The sequence below is a fragment of the Onychostoma macrolepis genome, chromosome 01 (genome assembly GCF_012432095.1).
Source record: "Onychostoma macrolepis isolate SWU-2019 chromosome 01, ASM1243209v1, whole genome shotgun sequence".
In the NCBI taxonomy this organism is placed as follows: domain Eukaryota; kingdom Metazoa; phylum Chordata; class Actinopteri; order Cypriniformes; family Cyprinidae; genus Onychostoma; species Onychostoma macrolepis.
The window spans coordinates 28,235,889-28,258,457 of NC_081155.1; the positions used below are offsets into that span (position 1 = coordinate 28,235,889).

The following is a 22,569-nucleotide window of genomic DNA, read 5'->3' on the forward strand; positions in this document are numbered from 1 at the left end:
CCCTGCTTACCGGGGTGATGAGATTCATAGCAGACTGTCGTCACTCAATGGCTAGATGTCTAAGTGGTGCCCGCAGAATAATATAGGTTTCATAGACAATTGGGAGTTTTTGGGGCAGACCTGACCTGTTGAAAAAAGATGGTCTTCATCTCTCCTGGGGTGGTGCCGCTCTTCTCTCTAGAAATATAGCACATAGTCTTAGAGTTCGTACTTGACTAACTGGCGCCCAGGTCAGGAAGCAGACAGACTGGCTAAACCGACCGTCTGCTAGCCGCCTCACGTCACAGAAGTCAGTTAATTCTCAGCACATAGAGACTCCTTCACCTAGATATCACACTATAGAAACTGTGTCTGTTCCCCGAACTAGAAAATACAGAAAATATCTAAACCAAAGTAAGAGTAACAATTTAATTGATGTGCAACAAATAAAAAACAAACAGATATAATACAGATAAACAAATGATAAAGCTTGGCTTATTGAATATTAGATCTCTTTCTACAAAAGCACTTTTTGTAAATATGATGATCACTGACCATAAACTAGATGTGCTTTGTTTGACAGAAACCTGGCTAAAACCTGATGATTACATTACTTTAAACGAGTCTACCCCCCAAGATTACGGTTACAAACATGGATCGTTTCCAAAAGGAAAACGGGGAGGTGTTGCTACAATTTATAGCAAAATTTAAGTATTTCTCAGAGGTCGGGTTTCAAGTATAATTCGTTCGAAGTAATGGTACTTCATATAACGTTATCCAAAGAAACAAGTGTTAATGATAAATACCCTCTGATGTTTGTTCTGGCTACCTTATACAGGCCACCAGGGCACCATACAGACTTTATTAAAGAATTTGCTGATTTTCTATCCGAGTTAGTGCTGGCCGCAGATAAAGTCCTAATTGCTGGTGATTTTAATATCCATGTTGATAATGAAAAAGATTTGTTGGGATCAGCATTTATAGACATTCTAAACTCTACTGGTGTTAAAGAACACGTGTCAGGACCTACTCATTGTCGAAATCATACTCTAGATTTAATACTGTCAAGTCATCTTTATTCATATAGCGCTTTTAACAATACAGATTGCGTCAAAGCACTTAACAGTATAAAATTGGAGGACAGAGTGTCAGTAATGTATAATGATAAGATTAAACACTCAATTTTCAGTTAAAGGCATTTCTTTATTGAATTCAGCGATGTCATTGTCTAGCTCAGTTTAGTTTAAATAGTATCTGTGCAACCAAATCGACGATAATCGCTAGAAATTAAGTGTCCCCAACTGAGCAAGCCAGAGGCGACAGTGGCAAGGAACCAAAACTCCCTCTGTGACAGAATGGAGAAAAAAAAAACCTTGGGAGAAACCAGGCTCAATGTCACATGGAATTGATATCAGTGGCATTGAAATTTTGCAGCAGAGCGATATCATCTCAGATCATTATCTAGTTTTGTGTATATTCCATATAGCTAAAGCTGTAAAGCCAACTCCTTGTTACAAATATGGTAGAACCAATCACTTCTACCACAAAAGACTGCTTTATAAATAATCTTCCTGACTTAAATCAGTTCCTCAGCATATCCAATAGCTCAGAACAACTTGATGTTGTAACAGAAACTGTGGACTCTCTCTTTTCTAGCACTTTAGATACGGTTGCTCCTTTACGCTTAAGGAAGATTAAGGAAAAGAGTCCAACACCATGGTATAATGAGCACACTTGGGCCTTAAAGAGAGCAGCCCGGAAAATGGAGCGCCGCTGGAGAAAAACAAAATTAGAGGTATTTCGTATTGCTTGGCAGGAAAATACTCTCTCCTACAAGAAAGCCTTAAAAACTGCTAGATCTGCTTACTTTACATCTCTTTTAGAAGAAAACAAACACAACCCAAAGTATTTATTCAATACAGTGGCTAAATTTACAAAAAATATAACATCAGCAAGTGCAGACATTACCCAGCAGCACAGTAGTAATGACTTTATGAACTACTTTACTTCCAAGATCGAAACTATTAGAGATAAAATTGTAACCATGCAGCTGTCAGCCACAGTATCGCATCAGATAGTACGCTATAGAACAATTCCACTCATTCTCTTCTATTGGAAATGAAGAATTGTATAAACTGGTTAAATCATCTAAACCAACAACCTGTATGTTAGACCCGGTTCCATCTAAGCTCCTAAAAGAGGTGCTTCCAGAAGTAATAGATCCTCTTCTGAATATTAACTCATTGTCATTAGGATGTGTCCCAAAAACCTTCAAACTGGCTGTTATTAAGCTTCATTAAAAAAAACACAACTTGATCCCAAAGAATTAATTAATTACAGACAGATCTCGAATATCCCTTTTCTGTCAAATATATTAGAAAAGGTAGAATCACCACAACTATGTTCCTTCTTAGAGAAAAATGATATATGTGAGGATTTCCAGTCAGGTTTTAGACCATATCATAGTACTGAGACTGCTCTCATTAGAGTTACAAAATACCTGCTTTTATCATCTGATCATGGTTGTATCTCTCTATTAGTGCTACTGGATCTTAGTGCCGTGTTTGACACTATCGACAACAACATTCTTTTAAATAGACTAGAAAATTATGTTGGCATTAGAGGAAGTGCACTGGCATGGTTCAAATCGTACTTATCTGACCGCCATGAATTCGTGGCAGTAAATTAAGAGGTATCATACCAATCACAAGTGCAGTATGGAGTACCTCAAGGCTCAGTACTTGGCCCCTTACTTTTCAAGCTTTACATGTTACCCTTGGGAGATATTATTAGGAAACATTGTGTTAGCTTTTACTGTTATGCTGATGATACTCCGCTCTATATTTCTTCGCGACCTGATGAAACTTATCAATTTGCAAAACTAACGGAATATATAGTTGATATCAAAAACTGGATGACTAGCAATTTCTTACTGCTAAATTCTGAAAAAAACAGAGGTGTTAATTATTTGACCAAAAACCTTTGCATGTAATAACCTAGATCACTGTCTAATCTTGATGGCTGCTCTGTAAATTCTGTCATCAGCTAAGAACCATGCGTACTTTTGCACTTCATGCTTCCTTCTGCTGACCAGCTTTTTAAAGATGCTGATTTCATTTTCCAGCAGGATTTGGCACCTGCCCACACTGCCAAAAGCACCAAAAGTTGGTTAAATGACCATGGTGTTGGTGTGCTTGACTGGCCAGCAAACTCACCAGACCTTAACCTCATAGAGAATCTATGGGGTATTGTCAAGAGGAAAATGAGAAATAAGAGGCCAAAAAAATGTAGATGAGCTGAAGGCCACTGTCAAAGAAACCTGGACTTCCATACCACCTCAGCAGTGCCACAAACTGATCACCTCCATGCCACGCCGAATTGAGGCAGTAATTAATGCAAAAGGAGCCCCTACCAAGTATTGAGTACATATACAGTAAATGAACATACTTTCCAGAAGGCCAACAATTCACTAAAAATGTTTTTTTTTAGTGGTCTTATGAAGTATTCTAATTTGTTGAGATAGTGAATTGGTGGGTTTTTGTTAAATGTGAGCCAAAATCATCACAATTAAAAGAACCAAAGACTTAGACTACTTCAGTCTGTATGCATTGAATTTCATAATTTGAGTTGAATTACTGAAATAAATGAACTTTTCCACGACTTTGTAATTTATTGAGATGCACCTGTACATTTTAAGATCTTGCTGTTTACCTACAAGGCCCTGAATGGTTTGGCACCTCAGTATTTGAGTGAGCTCTTATCGCATTATAGTCCTTCACGTCCACTGCGATCTCAAAACTCCATTTGATAATACCTAGAATATCAAAATCAACTGCACAACCTGACTCTGGCTTTAGCCTAGATTTAAACTGCTGATTTCATCTGGCCAGAGGAGAATGACACTATTTCGACACACTATTTCCCCGTCTAAGTACTGTAAAGTTGATATAAAGCCACCCAGCTTTATATCAAGCTGATGTTAAGCTGCTTTGACACAATTTGCATTGTTAAAAGCGCTATACAAGTAATAGTGTCTTGACTCACTGCTAAACAAGACTTTAAACAATTTTTTTTTTCCTGCACGTTTGCGATTCCTCTCATTGTAACACAATGTTAATAAAAGGTTCACTGATTATAAATTAGCTTTGTGAGATTGCGATGAACTGAAGTGACACCTTTTTAGTGATTATAAAGTAAGGGCTATATGCACACCTTCTAGGCTAAATACTGTATAATCCATTCAGAATTTGAATAATTTTTTTTTCCGTGCTGCTAAGTTTTGGGAGTGACATATACAACCCGAATTCCAGAAATGATGGGACGTTTTTTAAATTTGAATAAAATGAAAACTAAAAGAATTTCAAAATCACATGAGCCAATATTTTATTCACAATAGAACACAGATAACATAACGGATGTTTAAACTGAGAAATTGTAAAATTTTATGCACAAAATGAGCTAATTTCAAATTTGATGCCTGCTACAGGTCTCAAAATAGTTGGGATGGGGGCATGTGTACCATGTGTACCATCATCTCTTTTCAAAACAGTTTGAAGACGTCTGGGCATCGAGATTATGAGTTTCTGGAGTTTTGGTGTTGGAATTTGGTCCCATTCTTGCCTGATATAGGTTTCCAGCTGCTGAAGAGTTGGTGGTTGTCTTTGACGTATTTTTTCGTTTAATGATGCGCCAAATGTTCTTTATAGGTGAAAGATCTGGACTGCAGGCAAGCCAATTCAGCACACGGACTCTTCTACTACGAAGCCATGCTGTTGTAATAGCTGCAGTATGTGGTTTTGCATTGTCCTGCTGAAATACACAAGGCCTTCCCTGAAATAGACGTCTACCGGAGGGGAGCATACAGTGGGGAAAAAAAGTATTTAGTCAGCCACCAATTGTGCAAGTTCTCCCATTTAAAAAGATGAGAGAGGCCTGTAATTTTCATCATAGGTATACCTCAACTATGAGAGACAAAATGAGAAAAAAAAAAATCCAGAAAATCACATTGTAGGATTTTTAAAGAATTTATTTGCAAATTATGGTGGAAAATAAGTATTTGGTCAATAACAAAATTTCATCTCAATACTTTGTTATATACCCTTTGTTGGCAATGACAGAGGTCAAACGTTTTCTGTAAGTCTTCACAAGGTTTTCACACACTGTTGCTGGTATTTTGGCCCATTCCTCCATGCAGATCTCCTCTAGAGCAGTAATGTTTTGGGGCTGTCGCTGGGCAACACGGACTCCAAAGATTTTCGATGGGGTTGAGATCTGGAGACTGGCTAGGCCACTCCAGGACCTTGAAATGCTTCTTACGAAGCCACTCCTTCGTTGCCCGGGCGGTGTGTTTGGGATCATTGTCATGCTGAAAGACCCAGCCACATTTCATCTTCAATGCCCTTGCTGATGGAAGGAGGTTTTCACCCAAAATCTCACGATACATGGCCCCATTCATTCTTTCGTTTACACGGATCAGTCGTCCTGGTCCCCTTTCAGAAAAACAGCCCCAAAGCATGATGTTTCCACCCCCATGCTTCACAGTAGGTATGGTGTTCTTTGGATGCAACTCCGCATTCTTTCTCCTCCAAACACAACAAGTTGAGTTTTTACCAAAAAGTTCTAATTTGATTTCATCTGACCATATGATCATCCAAATGCTCTCTAGCAAACTTCAGACGGGCCCGGACATGTACCGGCTTAAGCAGGGGACACATCTGGCATTGCAGGATTTGAGTCCCTGGCGGCGCAGTGTGTTACTGATGGTAGCCTTTGTTACTTTGGTCCCAGCTCTCTGCAGGTCATTCACTAGGTCCCCCCGTGTGGTTCTGGGATTTTTGCTCACAGTTCTTGTGATCATTTTGACCCCACGGGGTGAGATCTTGCGTGGAGCCCCAGATCGAGGGAGATTATCAGTGGTCTTGTATGTCTTCCATTTTCTAATAATTGCTCCCACAGTTGATTTCTTCACACCAAACTGCTTACCTATTGCAGATTCAGTCTTCCCAGCCTGGTGCAGGTCTACAATTTTGTTTTTGGTGTCCTTTGACAGCTCTTTGGTCTTGGCCATGGTGGAGTTTGGAGTTGGACTGTTTGAGGTTGTGGACAGGTGTCTTTTATACTGATAACGAGTTCAAACAGATGCAATTAATACAGGTAACGAGTGGAGGACAGAGGAGCCTCTTAAAGAAGAAGTTACAGGTCTGTGAGAGCCAGAAATCTTGCTTGTTTGTAGGTGACCAAATACTTATTTTACAGAGGAATTTACCAATTAATTCTTTAAAAATCCTACAATGTGATTTTCTGGATTTTTTTTTTTCTCATTTTGTCTCTCATAGTTGAGGTATACCTATGATGAAAATTACAGGCCTCTCTCATCTTTTTAAGTGGGAGAACTTGCACAATTGGTGGCTGACTAAATACTTTTTTGCCCCACTGTATGTTGCTCTAAAAACTTTATATACCTTTCAGCATTTATATTGCCTTCCAAAACATGCAAGCTGCCCATATCATATGCACTTATGCACCCCTATACCTTCAGAGATGCTGGCTTTTGAACTGAACACTGATAACATGCTGAAAGGTCTCCCTCCTCTTTAGCCCGGAGGACACGGCCTCTGTGATTTCCAACAAGAATGTCAAATTTGGACTTGTCTGACCATAGAACACTTTTCCACTTTGAAACAGTCCATTTTAAATGAGCCTTGGCCCACAGGATAAGACGGGCCTTCTGGACCATGTTCACATATGGCTTCCTTTTTGCATGATAGAGCTTTAGTTGGCATCTGCAGATGGCACGGCGGATTGTGTTTACCGTAATGTTAATTTCGTCAGCTATTTTCAATTTAGTCTTAGTCCCGTATGAAATGTCTTTGTTAGTTTTTAATCATATGTAGTCAACCTTATCCCTTTTTTATTTTAGTCTAGTTTTAGTCGACAAAGTCTCAGCATTTTAGTCTAGTTTTACTCAATGAAAACTTGACATTTTAGCAAGAAGATCATCAATTATTATTATTATTTTACAGTCAGTCAGTCAGTCTAGTCTAGCCAAAATAATTTTTTCAAGATTTATCTTTTCATTATCTGATGAAAACCACAGGTTGGATAATTAAGAATGCATGTTTGGAGAAAGGGTGTGGTCTGATGGTGTCAATTTAAGGAATACATCAAGACATGGAACTTGTTCTGATTTGCATATTTATTTCTAATCGTCACTACAACTGTTAGTTGTCCGATTCTCTCTTTATAACAATTAATACAAAACAGTAGAAGCAGTATGGACTATACAATGTCCTGAAACCATTTTTAAAATCAATTCTGAACACTGGAAATAAAAGTAGTTAGCCTTACAAAATTGGAAACAAAATAAAATAAACTACTGTACATACATCAACTGTAATGGTGCACTTCAATACTTATGCCATATAAAAAAAAATTAATTACAAGGCAAGATTTGTTAGAATAACAACTAAAAGAAAGGAAAGATGCAAATAAAAAAAGTATGTGTGTCTAAGTCTTATGTTGTTGAAACTGAAACCTAAAACCACAACCAAAACAATCGCTGGTAAGCACCACACCATTCAGGTTTTGTTAAGCTTGAGAAAAGCACTTCTTTCCAATGTGGTTCTTGCTCTGTTGCGGCGACCGCTTGTGAGGTCCCCAGCTAAACAGAAGACATGCTCAGCAAAAGCTTGTGATGCTGGCATTGCCAGAAGATTCAAGGCCAGAGGTTTCAGATGTGCACTCACAGTGCAACTCTGAGATGTCCAAAAATCCATCCCAGATTCCTCAGTGTTAGCATGGGACAGCCCTTCTTTGTATTTCTGAATCACCTGCCTGATGGAGGTCTTGGAGGTGCTTGGCCTTGATGGATGATTGGCACTGAAAAACCTAAATCTAGGCCGTTTTGACATTGGCATTTCCTCTTCTTCTTCAGACATCTCATCTTGCAGTCTTGGTGGCACATTGTTAGTAATGTAGTTTTCTGCACTTTCTAGAAGATTCTGAATTTCCTCATCATCGTTTTCAATAAGGACTTCTGCTGATACACTGGGGTCAACAAAGCATGCAGCCACAGCAAGAGGAAAGAACTTGCTGTCTGTGACATCCAGGAAACAGCTGAAGCGTTGACACATATTTTCATTCATCTTCTGTGCCAGTGTAGCTATATCCCTGTAGCTCCTGGCATGAGTTAAGGAGTAGTCAGACAAGTTACTCCTCAAGTGCAACAGTGCAGGCACAACAAGGTATAGGCAACTGGTGTCACTTTCAAGCACTTTCGTGTGTTCTACAAATGGAAGTAGCAAGTCTCGAAGGATAGCCAACTTCTGCCACCCACGGGGTAACAGGCCATCCCAGCCCATGGTGTCAGCTACCGATGTTACACTGTGTTTCACGTCAAGAAAACGCGAGATCATCAAATAAGGACAGGACCGTCTTGTTGGACAGTCTTCGATGAGGATAAAGTCTACACTGTTGCAGCAAGCGCTCTGTGGCAACTGTTGATTTGCGAAATACTTTCACCAGGAGCCTGACTTTGTCCAGCAGTCATTTGATTGCGTGATCCTTCTGGATAATTTTGACCACAAGCTGAAGGGTATGGACCACGCAGGGTGTCCTTTCCAAGGTTCCGTACCTAATGGAAAGTTGAAAACAGAACATACTAATTTTTAATAATTCCCCAATGAAGAATTGTAAACATTAGTGCATTAATGTATCAACACACACACACACGTTTGTTTTTGTGAAATGTGGGGACATCCCATAGGCGTAATGGTTTTTATACTGTACAAACTGTGTGTGCTACTACCCTACACCAACCCTACTCATTACAGGAAAATTTGTGCCATTTCAGATTTTCAATACACTCCATTCTGTGTGATTGATAAGCGTTTTGAAAAGTGGGGACATGGGGTAATGTCCTGAAAAGTCACATTCTCCTTGTAATACCCATGTCATACCTTTGTCATTACACAAATTGATGTCCTCATTTGTCACAAAAACGCGCGCACACACACACACACACACACACACACACACACAAATACCAGATCAAAATTTTAGGAAAAATATCTAAAACAGTGAATAGATAGTATGTGGGAGGACTTGCACTGGGTTGTCTTGGGATACCCATGTCACATTTATAAGCATTTTAAAATGCATAACAGGGCTGTACGTTAACTTTTTTTGCACATAGCACTGGTGCTACAGAGGTTGAAAATTTTGTAGCACAGACCAAACAGTTGTAGCACAGGTTAGGGGTGAACGATACGGCAAAAAAAAAAAATCATATCACCATTTTATTCATGAATATCACCATTCACAAATTTATCATGATTCTTTGTCATGTTGGTTTTACTATTTTGCAAGTTGCTGTACAGCCAATCTAATTTCCCTATTCTAAAAACAAAGCCTTTTATGGTAACAAAAAAGAAGAAGAAAAAAAAAAAAAGAATGAATGGCAGACATTTAGGCCAAAATGGGCGAAGATAAAATCTGTGTCATTATTTTATCTGTGTTATTAGAAAATAAGCACAAGAGACATACATTACAAATACATGTAATAGACAAAAACAAACCGTGCTTTATTTTTCAGGTACAGTATTTAGCAGTAACACCAAATATTAAAATAACACTATATACACATTAATCCTAATTTTAAGCAACTGTATTAAAGTTCATCAGTCATGAGCAGTGAGTGATTTTTCTCTATTTTTTTTTTTTTAATTAATATTAAAGGGATAGTTCTCCCAAAAAATGAAAATTCTGTCATCTGTCTGTCAATCCTGTCACAGTGTTTTATTTTTATACCATCATTTACTCACTCTCAAGTTGTTTTAAACCCGAGTTGGTTTCTTTCTTCTGTTGAACATAAAAGTTATTTTAAAGAATGTTCAAAGTCTATCAATGTCAATGTGGACCAGCAACTGTTTGGTTACCCACATTGTTCAAAATATCTTCTTTTGTGTTCAGCACAAGAAAAATTAATACAGGTTCGGGACATGTGAGTGTGTAAATAACAACAAATTTAATTTTTGGGTGAACTTGTAGTGAATGTGACATACATAATTCACCTTTGTTGTTAAGCGTAGTTCTACACACTGTTGATTATAAACGCAGCACTTTGTTCTTAGTGTGTTTATTCATGACTACAGGGATCGCGGTCCCTTTAAATTGCGTGATGACGTGGGACGCGGTTCAGCACCATTGGTCTTGCTGTGTTTACCTGCTAAATAAATGACACACGCATTCGTATGCTCAAAGTGAGAAGTTGTCACTTGCGAATTATTGCAATTTCCACACTGGTGACCCCGACATTAGTCTGCTGGACGTATCCAGAGACACGACACGACCATGACCGCGAACGCCGTCACCCCCAAACTCCCCGAATTCTGGGAATCGTCGGCATCGGCATGGTTCGCCCAGACTGAAGCGCAGTTCGCGTTGCGTGAGATCACCGCGGATACAACAAAATTCTACTATGTTGTGTCGGCTCTCGGAAATTCAATGGCATCCAGAGTGGTGAGCCTTCTAACAAATCCTCCGGCAACTGAGAAGTATACAGCGCTCAAAGCCCACCTGTTAAAAAAAACGTTTGAACTGTCGGACGCTGAGAGAGCCAGCAGGCTTTTTTCACTTGAAGGACTGGGTGACAGCAAACCGTCCGAGCTCATGGACCGTATGCTGGATCTTCTGGGCGAGCACAGACCAGATTTTCTTTTCATCCAACTTTTCCTGCGTCAGCAGCCTTCTCAAGTGAGAGCTGCATTGGCCAACACCACAATCACTGACTGTCGGAGACTAGCTGAAGAGGCTGATAAATTTTTCCTGGCGAGTCAGGAACATTGTGCGGCCGCACACATCGCTATGGCGACGCGGGACGACTCCACGCTCGTCGCGGCAACTACTTCTCGTCGGCAGCAGCCTTCTGGCCCCCAACAGCCTTCAGGTTTGTGTTTCTATCATGCAAAGTTTGGAACCAAAGCTACCAAATGCCGTTCACCATGCAGTTTCGGCGGTTCGGGAAATGTCAGGGCTGGTGCTCAGCAGTGGCCATGAGCTCCGGCCGCGTAGGCAGGCTGCTTTTCATCCGCGACAGCATCTCCGGACGCCGTTTTCTGTGCGACACGGGGGCACAAAGGAGCGTCCTGCCTGCATCCCGTTTGGACATGGTGACCGACAGCCACGGCCCCCCTATGGAAGCTGCCAATGGTAGCCCCATCCGCACATATGGAACGAGGTTGTTTCGGAGGACAGCAGTTCGGCTGGGACTTTGTTACAGCAAAGGTCGCCGTCCCCCTCCTCAGCGCTGATTTTTTATGTGCACATGGACTGTTGGTGGATGTAAAGAACCGCCGTCTGATTGACGCCGTCACGTTTTGTTCTTATAGGTGCACGCTCAGCGAGGCCGACCCCATACGACTGTCTAGCATGCTCTCAACGTCCGATGATTTCCACCGTCTACTTGCCATGTTCCCAGCCCTCACTCAGCCCACTTTCTCGGCATCTGCCGTGAAGCATGGTGTGGAGCACACCTGGCTGGCAAGGTGATTTTTTCCAAGGTGGACCTCGTCCGGGGATATCATCAGGTGCCGGTACACCCACTGGACATTCCCAAAACGGCAGTGATTACGCCGTTTGGTCTATTTGAGTTTCTGCGTATGCCGTTCGGCCTGAAAAATGCCGCCCAATCTTTTCAGCGCCTCATGGACTCTGTTTTGCGGGAGCTGCCTTTCCTTTTTGTGTACTTGGATGACATCCTTGTAGCGAGCATGTCCAAGTCTCAGCACCTGGTGCACCTTCGAACACTTTTTGAGCGGCTTAGCCAACATGGATTAATTGTCAACCCCGCCAAGTGCCAGTTCGGTCTCTCCACTATTGACTTCTTAGGACACAGAGTCACTAAGGATGGGGCAGTCCCTCTCCCACAAAGGTGGAGGCAGTCACACAGTTCCCACGCCCACTCACTCTCAAATCCCTGCAGGAATTCCTCGGCATGGTGAATTTTTACCACCGCTTCATCCCTCGAGGCGCTCAGCTCATGCTGCCCTTGCACGAGGCTTTGAAAGGTAAACCCAAGCACACTGTGGACTGGACTGAGAGCAGAGTCGAGGCTTTTGCTGCCACTAAGGCAGCCCTAGCGAACGCCACCATGCTGGCGCATCCTTCTCCTACAGCCCCCATCGGCATCACCTCGGACGCCTCGGACTACGCTGTCGGTGCTGTCTACGAGCAGTGGGTAGGCGGGGCCTGGCAGCCGCTGGCTTTCTTTAGCCGTCAGCTGTGCCCCTGTGAACGGAAGTACAGCACTTTCGACCGGGAGCTGCTGGGTCTCTACCTCGCCATCAGACACTTTCGTTCCCTGCTGGAAGGCCGACACTTCACTGCTTTTGTGGACCACAAGCCGCTGACTTTTGCCATGACCAAAGTGGCTGAGCCGTGGTCCGCCCGCCAACAGTCCTACATCTGTCCTACATTTCAGAGTTCACCACGGACTTGCAGCACGTTGCCGGTAAGAACAACCGCGTGGCGGACTGCCTATCACAGGCTGCCTATCACCATCTGGGTTTGGATTACAACCGCATGGCGGCGACTCAGACCACAGACCCGGATGTTCAACTCCTGAAGACCTCGACTACAGGGCTGCAGATCGAGAACGTGGTTTTCGGCGATGCCGGCACCACGCTCCTGTGTGACATCTCCACAGGTAGTCCTCAGCCGGTTGTTCCCTCGGGATGGAGACGACAAGTTTTTGATGCCATCCATGGTCTCGCTCACCCAGGTTCGAAAGCGTCACAGAGACTGGTTGCAGCGAAGTTTGTTTGGCACGGCCTCAAGAAGGACGTTAGGGACTGGGCTAAAACCTGTGTTGAGTGCCAACGGGCCAAAGTACACCGCCACACTAAAGCCCCATTAGAGTTGTTCCCTGTTCCTGAGAGGCGTTTTGACCATGTAAACGTGGACCTGGTCGGTCCTCTGCCTTCCTCTCACGGTTTCACATATCTGTTAACCATGGTTGACAGGACCACCCGCTGGCCTGAGGCTGTGCCGCTGACGTCAGTGGTATCTGTCGAAATGACACGGGCATTTATTGGCACCTGGGTTGCCCGTTTCGGCACCCCTTCGCAGTTTACGTCTGAGCTATGGAATGCCGTCGCACAGAGCCTCGGAGTGAAACTCCACCGCACAACCGCATATCACCCGCAGGCTAACGGACTCTGTGAAAGTTTTCATAGGTCGATGAAGGCTGCCCTGCGTGCCAGCCTCAAAGACGGTAACTGGGTCGACAAGCTCCCATGGGTGATGCTGGGCATCAGGACTGCACCAAAGGAGGATCTTCAGTCCTCATCCGCAGAGCTGTTTATGGACAGCCGCTGCGGGTTCCAGAGGATTTTGTCCCTAGCATTACGGTTCCCTGGTCTGTTACTCTCCAGCGTTCTGCTCTACTGGACAATGCGAGGCTTTTCGCACCTGTCCCTACTTCCCGTCATGGCCTCCCTCAGTCGCACATCCCCGCTGGTCTTCAGGCGGCTGACTATGTTTTCATTCGCCACGACGCCCACAGGGGGCCGCTACACCCACCCTACGAGGGCCCATTTCGGGTTCTGGAGACAGGGGACAAACATTTTGTGGTGGACAGGGGCGGCAAACCGGAGCGACTCTCCATTGACCGCCTTAAACCGGCTCACTTGGACGTGGCTAGGCCCATTGACCTGGCTCAGCCCCCACGACGCGGCCGACCTCCTGTTCTGCGCCCACCCCTTGCCCCCCTCACTCCCAAGCCATCCACACTCCATGCCCCACACACGTGTAATGACAGGACTCCGCCTGCAGTGGGGTCTCCTCGATCTCCGGTACAGCGCAGCCGTTGTGGCCGACTGATACGCCCACCTCCCCGTTTACTTTTTTTTTTTTTTCTCTTCTGATATGGTGAATTCTGGGGGGACGTGTGTAGTGAATGTGACATACATAATTCACCTTTGTTGTTAAGCGTAGTTCTACACACTGTTGATTATAAACGCAGCACTTTGTTCTTAGTGTGTTTATTCATGACTACAGGGATCGCGGTCCCTTTAAATTGCGTGATGACGTGGGACGCGGTTCAGCGCCATTGGTCTTCCTGTGTTGCGAATTATTGCAATTTCCACAAACTATCCTTTAAGAGCTGCACACATCCTTTTCTCTCTCTCAATGGTTTACTTTCACCTTGTGAACTTTTGACAGTATTAGACGCGAAATCAATCAGACGCGAAAGACAACTTGTAAGTTGAGTTAAGTCTTAAACTTAAGTAATCAGGCGCTGTTTGAAAGTGTGTGCGTGGCTGCGCGCCTCAGAAGCACATCAGAACAGCACGTGAATTAAATATTTAACCGGCAAGGCTTTAAAGCATTTGCAAAAGTGCTGTGTCCCATAAGTGTAACTCTACTGCTGAGATAACATTTGATGTGAATTTATTTTGCATTGTACAGTATATTAATACGGCGGTGCCAGAACTGCAGCTGATAGAATGTGCGCTTTAATCATCATTTTAATCATCCACGATCAAAGATTGTCATATCGCACACCCATAACTACCAAGTGCGCACACACACACACACACACACACACACACACACAAACAAGCACAACGAAATCACTTTGCACTATTAAGCGGCTGTGTTATGAACATAAAAAACTGTATCGCACGTGTGCTACAGTTGTAAATTTACTCATCGCACAGATCAGTTTTTTTCCATAGAGTTTTTTTCTGTACAGCCCTGTATAAATATATAAACAACACAAACATGTACAGCCACAGACTGACCTTTCTTCTTCTACTACTTCTTCTGGATCCAGTCTGTATCCAGATCAGATGGTCACTGCAGTCACCCAGATCTAGTCCATATAGATGGTGGATCAGAACCTAGAGATGACCTCTCATAGCCCTGAACGTCAGCGGAGACCAGGACACCTAGATGAGACCCAGAAACAGATCCCCAGTGAAGACCTCGTCACCTAGACAGCCATCGGGACAAGACCATGGGAACAGATGAGTCCTTTACACAATCTGACTTTGCTGCAGTTGGAATTGAACTGCTGGTTTCGTCTGGCCAGAGGAGAACTGGCCCCCCAACTGAGCCTGGTTTCTCCCAAGGTTTTTTCTCCATTCTGTCACCAATGGAGTTTTGGTTCCTTGCCGCTGTCGCCTCTGGCTGGCTTAGTTGGGGACACTTCATTTCCAGCGATATTGTCGACTTGATTTCACAAATACTATTTAAACTGAACTGAGCTGGACGATGACATCACTGAATTCAATAATGAAATGCCTTAACTGAAAATTGAGGGTTTAATCTTGTCATTTTATATTATTGACACACTATTTTCCTATTCTGATATTGTGAAGTCGCTTTGACACAATCTGTATTGTTAAAAGCCAGGTACAACGCATCCACTAGGTTTGAAATTTTAGGGGTTTTTTTGGCACAATCATTCTTATCAAGTTGGTTTATCATCATGATGAAATCTTCATCTTCCACTGTCCTCCTCTTTCTGATGTTGTTCTGGTGAGTCTGGTTTGTACTTCCCATAAGAAAAGAGTGTATTACTTGAAATAGCTGGCCTCTCCGCTTTTCTGGATGGTCGCTTTGCTGTAACTGTATCTGAAATCTAGAACAGAAAGAAAAAATATATAAAATAAAAAAGTAATATGATGACAGATGCAAAATCAGGTAATCCAAATGTTGCACTATAAGTTAATAATGGTAGATTTTAACTTATCCCAAACCCTTATTATCAAAGTCATCTTTTTTTCACCACATTTTTATAACCCTTTATACAATAGATACTGCTTCAAAGCAGCTTTACAGTATTTACAGGAAAATATTAAATGTTTCCAATTCTGCTGAAAAGAAGCTGTAGCTAGCAAGCAAGACAACTTTAATAACAATTGTGTAAAGTTCTTGCATTTTGAAAAGTTCAATTTAGCTATAAGCAGCCCTACTGAAAACAGCAGTCATAACATATTGTTATTCAGCTCAAGGCAGTTCAATATTGATTAAATTCAGTTAAATGTTGCAAGCTTCAATTTTGACAGTGGTGGCATTACACTTACAAAATAATCACTTTGTGGAGGTTTATCCTAGTTGGTTTTTATAACGTTAGTAATGCAAAATCAAATTAATTTTAATAGTAATCTGAACTGTACACTGATATTCTAGGTGGTGCTATTGGGTAAATTTTGCTGCTCAACCGCTACAAACAAGTATTGTAAGGGTTTTTATTTTATTATTATTATTTTTTATTTTTACCTATTTAACAATTCAAATGAAACTTTAAAAAAAGAAATTAAAAGCTACAAAATACATCCCATATAATAAACATTTATCACAAAATTGTTGTAAACCTACCTTGACATCTTTGTGGTGAGCCTTGATATGCCGCTTGAGGTTTGTTGTGTTTTTTCCTGCAATTTTGAATCCACATTGCTTCCCTTGTGTTTGAACGAGACATTTTCTTTTTTCTATATGAGCTTCCAAATACAGAAAATGGGCCCAAATATCAGGTCTTTTCTTTCGCCCGAATCCTGTTGCTGTCATAAATTAAAGATGTGCTTGAAATATGATATGTAAATATGCTGTGTCGCTGCCCCCGCAAAACTACTTTACCCAGTGACTTTACCGCACTCTGAACTTCAAGAAAAAAAACAAAAAAACTTCCGCTCATGCCATCTAACGAATGAACAGCGTATTGCAGCCGATTGTAACAAAAATGAATGTTGACGAAAACAGATATTTTTGGTTTGTTTTTATCTTTTTAACTACATTTTAGTCTGGTCTTATTTTCGTCAACGATATTGCATGCTGACTTAGTCACTGTTAGTGTCTAATGATACCCGTGTGGTCTCTTCATCGTCTCGTCTTAGTCTTAGAAAAAAAAGGTCGTCTGCGAATATATTTCGTCATTATTTTCATTAACGAAATTAACACTATTTTACTGACAGTGGTTTCTGGAAGTATTCCTAGGCCCATTTAGTACTGTCAATGACAGAATCATGCCGATGAGTGATGCAGTGTCGTCTGAGGCCCGAAGACCACGGGCATCCAACAAAGGTCTTCGGCCTTGTCCCTTACGCACAGAGATTTCTCCTGTTTCTCTGAATCTTTTGATGATGTTATGCACTGTAGATGATGAGATTTGCAAAGCCTTTGAAATTTGAGGAGGAACGTTGTTTTTAAAAGTATTCCACAATCTTTTTACGCACTCTTTCACAGATTGGAGAGCCTCTGCCCATCTTTACTTGTGAGAGACTCTGCCTCTCTAAGACATCCCTTTTATAGCTAATCACGTTACAGACCTGACGTCAATTAACTTAATTAGTTGCTAGATGTTCTCCCAGCTGAATCTTTTCAAAATGTCTTGCTTTTTCAGCTCTTTGTTGCCCCGTGCCAACTTTTTTGAGACCTGTAGCAGGCATCAAATTTGAAATGAGCTCATATAGTGGATAAAAGTGTAAAATCTCTCAGTTTAAACGTTTGTTATGTTCTAATGTGAATAAAATATTGGCTCATGTGATTTGAAGGTCTTTTAGTTTTCATTTTATTCGAATTTAAAAAATGTCCCAACATTTCCAGAATTCGGGTTGTTAATCCCTCATGAATGCGGGATTCATTTTCAAATGTGAGAAAAATATAATTTCTCAAAACAGATGTTCAAAGCAATGCAGACTACAAGATTAGAAAAATATTTTATATTATATATATACATTTTATATTATATATACACATACACAAAAATAATGACTAGCAAATCTTGCAATTATTCACTGTACATCGTTATTCTTGTTGTGGTAAAAAATGTATAGTTTTTCAGCACTACAACAGTTATTTTACTTAAATTTTATGCTAAAAACACAGTAAGACAATTTCCAGATGTCAGACAAAACAGCTGACAGGTGATTTTATATACATATATATATAAATAAAAATAAAAATAAAAAGAGATCCTTTTACTAATGTGTATTATACTTGGAATGTATCCCTGGCAACTTAAGAACAGAGAGGCGGTTGTAACATCACAAACAACGTGAGTTTCAGCCAGAGCATACATGTTAAGGCTTTTACACAGCAGAAATAAACATGACAACAGCCACTATAGAATATATAAGATAATAAACACACGATTACGATATGTATGGTCTGTATGTGATTTTCTTGAGAGGGAATGTGTGCATCTGAAATGCTAATTTGTGCAACGATATAAAAGGCTATAAATAGCATATTTTAACAACAGTAAACGACCAAATTCCACATGTGATCGCAAAAAGAAGTTATTACAAACACTCGATGGTGGTTTGAAGCAAGTTTTGAGTAAAAGTGTACTACTAATCTCATAAATTGTTTTATGTAGCATGTTAGCTCTAATGCAGCTGCAGAACAGGTCCAATTCTTCTTTATAATGCATTTTGTCAAAATACTTCAGGTACGGTCGCAATAAATGTTTTGTTGTATTTTAGAAATACTTTTGATAATACAGGGCTCTAGACTCATTCTTCCCACTGGTCGCACTTTTGCAACTACTTTCTCAGTTGGTCGCACGAGCACATAAATTGGTCGCGATTTTTATTTTTATTTTTTTTTTTGCTACAACATTTGATTAATCAATGCACGCTGATGAACTTTTATCATAGTTTATAGTTATATTGTAACGAAAGTGTTCAACATTCAACCTGTTCTTTTTCATCAGTATTACTTGTGATTTAAATTTTGTGAACAGGAATTTCTCTTTTCATGCGCTTTCAATATCAAATCGTGATCTTGGTGTCACATTTTACAAGAAAAGATAATTGTCTGTTTTGCTTATATCTATACACCTTTCACTTTTTAAGACTAAAACAAAAGATGTATTCATTGTTATTCTTAAAAAGCACAACAACAATAAAACAGTATGTTACAATGACAATAGCTTACATAACATTTATTAACAAAAAACGAATAAGACGAGGCATTGTATAGGACACATCACATGCAGTATTATATACCGACTAATAAATTACAGAATGTTTAGCAAACACTGAGGAATCAAATAAATAATAATAATAATAATAATAATAATAATAGTAATAATATTTTTTTAAAAATTAAGGAAAGCCTCCATAGCGTAACGTGAGGTAAACAGCAAAGATAACAAGCTTTTCAAAACGAAAACAAAAAGAAAAGTAAAACTAAACTGGCTGTCGCTGACAGAACTTGCATGTTTTTTTTCTACAAGAATACCAACATGTTCACCTTATATTATATATCTATCTCAGGGCTCGCAAAATTTCAAAATCCCTGGTAGCCCTTCGGGCAGGTACTCTTCAGATTTTGGTAGCCCGAAAATTAATTTAACTAGCCCAAATTAATTTTTTTTTTTTTTTTTTTAAATGTAGAAAATCAGATAGGAGTTTAAATGTCAATCTAAAATATTTTCAATACACAAATATAAACAAATATGAAGGAAGGAATCTTATTTCACTATTAACAGGGTCTGCGCAGAATTTTTAAATAAATTTAAGGCAACTCATGACCCATTTTAAGAGCTGCACAAGTAAAATGAACACAGAATGAGCAGGGTTGGACGATGTCTATGGTAACATACAGTATTGAGCCATAAAATTACATTATTAACAGTTCATATACAGGTTTTCATGTTAATTTAAAGGTATTATGGTCAGGTATTAAGTTAATTTAATGTCTTAATTGTTTACATTTTTAGAAGGCACATTAACTTCTTTCTCATTTACAACTCTATGTGTTTGCTGCGTAAAAAGTTGATATGTGCATTGATCTGACCATAAACAGCAAGAAAGGCTTATTGGAAATGCAAATTCATTCTCTGCCACGAGGTGGCGCTTTAGGAGCGCTGAAATATTGCGGTTTCCCCGGAAACGCTGTACACTTCGCAGCTCTTCGCTCATAAACGCTGCTTTATCAGGAATTATAGGTAAAATGAAATGAAATTGCCAACGACACGTTTCTGAGGACAGTCGGTTCCCTTCAGATACATTCACAAATACATCCGCGCCGCGTTTTGACTTGAAACGTGCAGCGCTCATATTTATTCAATGACATCATTGCCTTTTGAAGTTTAATCCAGCCGTATTGCGACTCTTGTCTTTCCGTCCCCAACTGTAAGACCTCTAGAAATTATAATTAAGACATTTCTTAAACCATTTAACGCATTTAAAACTTTAAGTGTGATACAACTCACTTTAAGAGTTTTTAAAAGACTAAAGGGAGATCTGTATTTAAGGTAGCCCGTCGGGCAGGCAGTGATACATTTTGGTAGCCCGACTGGAAAACACAATAGCCCGGGACGTCGGGCTAGCGATTTTGCAAGCCCTGTATATATATATATATATATATATATATATATATATATATATATATATATATATATATATATATATATATATATATATATATATATATATATATATATATATATATATATATATATATATATATATATATATATATATAACTCAAAAGTTGGCAGCCCTGATTAGCAGACACAACTTTTGATTTTATAATGTATTATTAAAAGTTGAAATTAACATGAACTAAGATTAGTTAACATTAAATAAGTCGGTGCATTTATTAATGTAGTTAACTAATGTTAATGGAACCTGTTAAGTGTTACTGAACAATAATAACGAATTAGTCAATAGGTATGTTTTAGGTTAGATTAAAAGATAAATATTTAAGTTTGAAAATAAATAGCTTAAGTCTTTAAGTATTAACTAAAAAGTTTTGCAGTAAAAAGTTTCTACAAGTTAACGATATCTCACAAATCCTTCAAATTGGTCAGACTACAACTTCCTATAATTTAATTGTAATTCTTATTTTATTTTATTCAACAATCTTCCATGATTGTTCGTTATTGTCAAGGTGCAATTCCTTGGCTGGTGCCCCGTAAAATAGTATGACCAAAGCTATATATTTATATTTAAGCCCAAAGCCATTACACTGGTGGTGCTACTTAAATCTAAAATCCCTGCATTTGTTGGTGCCCCGTGTTAGGCTATCTAATATCTGATATCACTACACATTCATTACTTTTATATCTTATGGTTTTATATTTTATAGAACATTAAAACATCCTGGCATCTTGAGACATTTAGATTTAAAGGAATTAAAGTTTGGAAAAAGTCTCACTAGTCAAATGTTTACAAGTTGTGTCACAATAACAGCTAATGCAAGTAATTGAAAAAAAAGGCTTACTCATTTAAATGATCCCCTCCACTGGATCAAATTGTGCATGGTATTGCAGACTTATTCTGAGGTAAATTCTGGCTTATTCCTCCAAGCGCCTCTTCTTCTGAGGTAAATACAAAGCTTATTCCTCTCAGCTAGGGCTGGGCGATAATTCCATAACGATAATTATCACGATATAATTTTCCTCGATAAAACGATATGAAGAGTTCGATAAATGTTCGATATAATGTTTGAGACAAAAGTGGAACGAGACAGCGCGACTCATTTGAATCGCGCCACACGGACATTTATCCGCTCTGATCAAAGTTCAAACTGCTGCGCGGCGCGAGCTCGGAGCTCACTAGAGCAGATGCGTTTAATCAGTCACGTGAGCACTAAGCAGCGCTGTGAGATCCAGTGTGAAACGCTTGAATTCAGCGAAGAACACAAATGACTGTTTAAAGTCAAACAGGAGAAACACTGTGCAACGAGACAGAAGGCTTTTCAATCTACACATGCCGTTATTTGCCATGGATTTACTGTAGTAACACTCACGGAACCATGGTATTGTGGCAGAAATGTGGGATATTCACATTGAATTTTATTACAGGAATAATGGATATATAATTATAGTATGTATGTGTGGTTAAGCTATAGCATATGTGCATTTAAACTGAATGTTTTTAGACTACTGTTTTTCATACAAATAGGCTACTTAAAAACCATAGTGTTATATTTTTACCATGGTATTGATGGTTTGAATTAAAATGATTTAAAATGTATGCTACCATGGGCGACCAATGCTTAATATATAAAAAAAATAAAATAAAATAAAAAAAAAAAAAAAAAAAAACTTGGTCAGAATAAATTTAACCATATAAAACTGAGGTTGCTACAATTTTTACAGATGTTACTGATTTTGATAATGAACAAAAATTTACCTCTGCATCCTAACTCAAGCTACTATCAAATGTGCATTTCTAAGAGACAAAAAAAGTGATATTATTAATATTATCAGGCAACCCAAACCGGTTTCTTGATTTGAAACAATATCACTCATCAGAACATGCAGAAACTAAGAAATACATTTTTCTATTTAGATATTTATTTTGTTAAGGAAAATTAATGGTCTGGTTTCTACAACTTTCACTTTGGAGCAAAAATCTGGCTTTAAACTTTAAAGAAATAAAGATTTGACATTTATCGTGATAATTATCGATATCGACTGATATGGAAAAAATTATCATGATCATTTTTTGGGCCATATCGCCCAGCCCTACTCTCAGCGCATCTTCGTCTGGGGTAAATACAAAGCTTATTCCTCTCTGAGGTAAATTCTGGTTATTCCTCTCAACGAGACTTCTTCCACAAATGAAAAGT

At 39.7% G+C, this 22,569-nt stretch overlaps 1 protein-coding gene across 6 annotated transcripts in view; it reads right to left on the reverse strand.

Moving 5' to 3' along the window:
* sugt1 (SGT1 homolog, MIS12 kinetochore complex assembly cochaperone) overlaps positions 1-22,569 on the reverse strand; it is a 95,975-nt gene that overhangs the window by 64,248 nt on the left and 9,158 nt on the right. For 2 of the 6 annotated variants that reach the window (XM_058787778.1, XM_058787784.1), the window contains exon 3: positions 6,434-8,611. The exons of the other annotated variants lie outside the window; for them this stretch is intronic. In XM_058787778.1, coding sequence (XP_058643761.1) covers positions 7,557-8,393 — 837 coding nt within the window. In that variant the 5' untranslated portion in view covers positions 8,394-8,611 and the 3' untranslated portion in view covers positions 6,434-7,556. Of the gene's footprint in view, positions 1-6,433; positions 8,612-22,569 lie in introns of those variants that run through there. 6 annotated transcript variants of the gene reach the window in all.